The 3769-nt window shown below is 58.5% G+C and overlaps 1 protein-coding gene across 1 annotated transcript in view; it reads left to right on the plus strand.

Annotated features, from left to right (window-relative positions):
- VDBG_08501 (transport protein SEC7) overlaps positions 1-3346 on the plus strand; it is a gene marked incomplete at both ends in the record, with an annotated part of 5659 nt that extends 2313 nt beyond the window's left edge. Inside the window, 3 exons of the mRNA XM_003001410.1 lie at positions 125-1394; positions 1450-2897; positions 2977-3346. Of these exons, the coding sequence (XP_003001456.1) occupies positions 125-1394; positions 1450-2897; positions 2977-3346 (3088 nt within the window). The remainder of the gene's footprint in view (positions 1-124; positions 1395-1449; positions 2898-2976) is intronic.
- Positions 3347-3769: the final 423 nt, after the last annotated feature.

Here is a 3769-nt window from a genome sequence, read left to right on the forward strand (position 1 = left end):
GATTGATCGTTTCATCCTCAAGTTTGCGAACCGATACGTCATGGCAACCCCAATGCATTCGCCAACGCAGACACGGCTACGTCTTGGCCTACTCTGTCATTCTCCTGAATACCGATTTGCACAGCACCAAGATCGCCAGGCGGATGAGCAAAGAAGACTTTATCAAGAACAACCGTGGCATCAACGACGATGCCGACTTGCCGCCCGAATATCTGCTTCAAATTTACGACGAGATCGAGAGCAACGAAATTGTTCTTAAGAGCGAGCGGGACGCTGCCGCCATGGCGGGCAACGCTCCGCCGACGTCAACAGGTATCGCCGCAGGTCTCGGACAGGCACTGTCGAACATGGGCAGGGATCTGCAGAGGGAAGCCTACGTGCAGCAGTCTGTGGAGATCGCGTCGCGGTCGGAACAGCTGTTCAAAAACCTTCTCAAGACGCAGCGCCGCAATGCCCAGCGTGCTGGCGTCAAGTTCATGCCCGCGACATCCTTCCAGCACATCGGTCCCATGTTCGACGTGACCTGGATGTCCTACTTCTCGGCTCTGTCCAACCAGATGCAGAAGGCGCAAAACATTGAGGTCAACAAGCTGTGCCTTGAGGGCATGAAGCTGGCTACCAAGATTGCCTGCTCTTTCGAACTCTCTACGCCTCGTGAGGCTTTTGTCTCGGCTCTGAGGAATATCACCAACATCAACAACCCACAGGAGATGCATGCCAAGAACATTGAGGCTCTGAAGGTCATCCTCGAGCTCGGTCAGACCGAGGGTGATCTTCTACGGTCATCGTGGAAGGACGTCCTGCTCTGCATCAGTCAGCTGGACCGACTGCAGCTTATTTCTGGCGGCGTCGACGAAAATGCCATCCCGGATGTGGCGAATGCGCGATTCGAACGACAAGGCGCAAACGATTCGCGCAAATCGACCCACGGGCGGCGTCCTGGTCGCCCGCGCGCCGGCACCGGTCCGCAGGGATTCTCCATCGAGGTCGCGCAGGAGGCGCGGTCGGACGCGGTCGTCAAGGCTGTCGACCGCATCTTCGCGAACACGGCCAGCCTGAACGGCGAGGCCATTGTCCACTTTACGCGCGCGTTGACCGAGGTCAGCTGGGATGAGATTCGCGTTTCTGGCTCCAACGATTCGCCGAGGACCTACAGCTTGCAGAAGATTGTCGAGATTGCCTATTACAACATGTCTCGTGTTCGTTTTGAGTGGACGAACATTTGGGAGGTCATGGGCGAACACTTCAACCGCGTCGGCTGCCACAACAACACGAACATTGTCTTCTTCGCCCTCGACTCGCTGCGTCAGCTGTCGATGAACTTTCTCGAGATTGAGGAGCTGCCCGGTTTCAAGTTCCAGAAGGACTTTCTCAAGCCTTTCGAGCCACATCCTGTCGAACGCCCAGAACATCACAGTCAAGGATATGGTCCTGCGGTGCTTGATCCAGATGATCCAGGCCCGCGGCGACAACATCCGGTCCGGCTGGCGGACCATGTTTGGCGTCTTCACCGTGGCCGCGCGCGAGCAGCACGAGGCCATTGTCAACTTGGCGTACGAGAACGTCAGCCAGGTTTACAAGACCAAGTTTGGCGTTGTCATATCGCAGGGCGCGTTCACTGATTTGATTGTCTGCTTGACGGAGTTCTCCAAGAACATGAAGTACCAGAAGAAGAGCCTGCAGGCCCTCGAAGCACTGAAGTCGATCATGCCGCGCATGCTCAAGACGCCAGAGTGCCCCTTGTCACACAAGAACGGATACGCGCCGCCGGCCGAGAACCCGAAAGCCCAGGATGCTCTGCAGCGTTCGCAGACGAAGACGTCAGTCGAGGAGGGCTATTGGTTCCCCGTGCTGTTCGCCTTTCACGATGTCCTCATGACGGGCGAGGACCTCGAGGTGCGATCCAATGCGCTGGAGTACTTCTTTGAGGCGCTGCTGAAGTACGGCGGCGAGTTCCCGCCCGAGTTCTGGGACATACTTTGGCGCCAGCAACTGAACCCGATCTTCATGGTTCTCCGCTCAAGACCCGATCTCAACAGTGCGCTCAACCATGAGGAACTTTCCGTTTGGTTGTCGACGACGATGATCCAGGCGTTGCGCAACATGATCACGCTGTTCACGCACTACTTCGAAGCTCTGGAGTGCATGCTCGACCGGTTCCTCGAGCTGCTCGCTCTGTGCATCTTCCAGGAGAACGACACCATCTCGCGCATCGGCAGCAACTGCCTGCAGCAACTGATCCTGAAGAACGTCAAGAAGTTCACGGCCGGACACTGGACTGAGATTGTGGGGTCATTCTGCAAGCTGTTTGCTGCGACAACGGCCACGCAACTCTTCTCGCCGACAACCGTCAACTCATCGGCGTCGCTCGAGCTGCCCACCAATGGCCTGGACTTTACCGGGCCGCTGGTCGTCGACCCGGAGGAGCCAATCAACGAAAAGTCGCTCGAGATTAACGGCCATAACAAGAACGGTACCGACGCCGACGCACCTGCCACCGAGTCTACCGAGGAGGGCGCCGATGAGGACGATCTGAAGACGCCTACTGCGACAAACCTGCCCCAGGCTCCCCTCGAGGACTACAAGCCGGCGTCCAACTTGCAGCAGCAGCCCGTCGTCGTGACGGCCGCGCGCCGGCGCTACTTCAACCAGATCATCTCCCGCTGCGTGCTCCAGCTGCTCATGATCGAGACGGTCAACGAGCTGTTCAGCAACGACACTGTGTATGCGCAGATCCCGACGACGGAGCTCCTGACCCTCATGGCGCTCCTCAAGCGGTCGTACCTGTTCGCGCGTCGGTTCAACGCCGACAAGGAGCTGCGCATGCGCCTCTGGCGCGAAGGGTTCATGAAGCAGGCGCCGAACCTGCTGAAGCAGGAGTCGGGCGCGGCGGCGACGTACGTGGGCCATCCTGTTCCGCATGTACGCCGACAACAGCGCCGAGCGGGCGGGCGCGCGCGGCCGGACATTGAGAAGGCGCTCGTGCCCGCTCTGCAAGGACATCATCGGGGACTTCGTCGCGCTCGAGGAGGAGAGCCAGCACAGGAACATCTTGGCGTGGCGGCCGGTCGTCGTGGACGTGCTCGAAGGGTACGCGGCGTTCCCGGAGGAGGCGTTCGAGGGCCACGTCAAGGAGTTTTACCCCATGGTCGTCGAGCTGCTGGGCAAGAACCTCTCATCGGAGCTCCGGGCGGCGCTGCTCCTCGTGCTGCGGCGCGTGGGCGAGGTGGGGCTCGGCATCGAGGGCATGGCGAGCCGCAGCGGGGACAAGGAGAGGCGGGAGAGCGTTGCGACTGTCACGACGGAGGGGGAGTATCACAAGGCGGGCACGCCGAGGATCGGGTGAAGGGGGGGGGGATTATGTTTGATAGAGATTCTTTATTGTGTTTATAGGATGGCCAGTGGGCGATGCCTTTGCAAGCTGCCTGCGCTATTTACTCGAGGGTTTCGCTATTTACTCGAGGGTTTTCGCTGTTCGCAACTGAGGTACATGCTTGCCTAGGTAGGGTATGTATTGTCACTGCATTTTACGAGCATCAATTTGGATAGAGTAGTGACGGGTCGAACTCTTTCAAAGAAAAAAATCATGGTATCATTACATATCGCTTTCTAGGTAACTTCTTTTGTCCCCTGCATCCATTCCAAGCGGCACGCGCTTTTCACAGACTGTCTCCCCCACCCCCCCCCCCCCCGGGCAATCCCACCAACGGAAGACCCGCTTGGGAAAATACCCCTCCAAGAACTCCCGGGAATAAGGCCCCCGCTCCTC

Source organism: Verticillium alfalfae, genomic scaffold (genome assembly GCF_000150825.1).
Source record: "Verticillium alfalfae VaMs.102 supercont1.12 genomic scaffold, whole genome shotgun sequence".
Taxonomy (NCBI): Eukaryota; Fungi; Ascomycota; class Sordariomycetes; order Glomerellales; family Plectosphaerellaceae; genus Verticillium; species Verticillium alfalfae.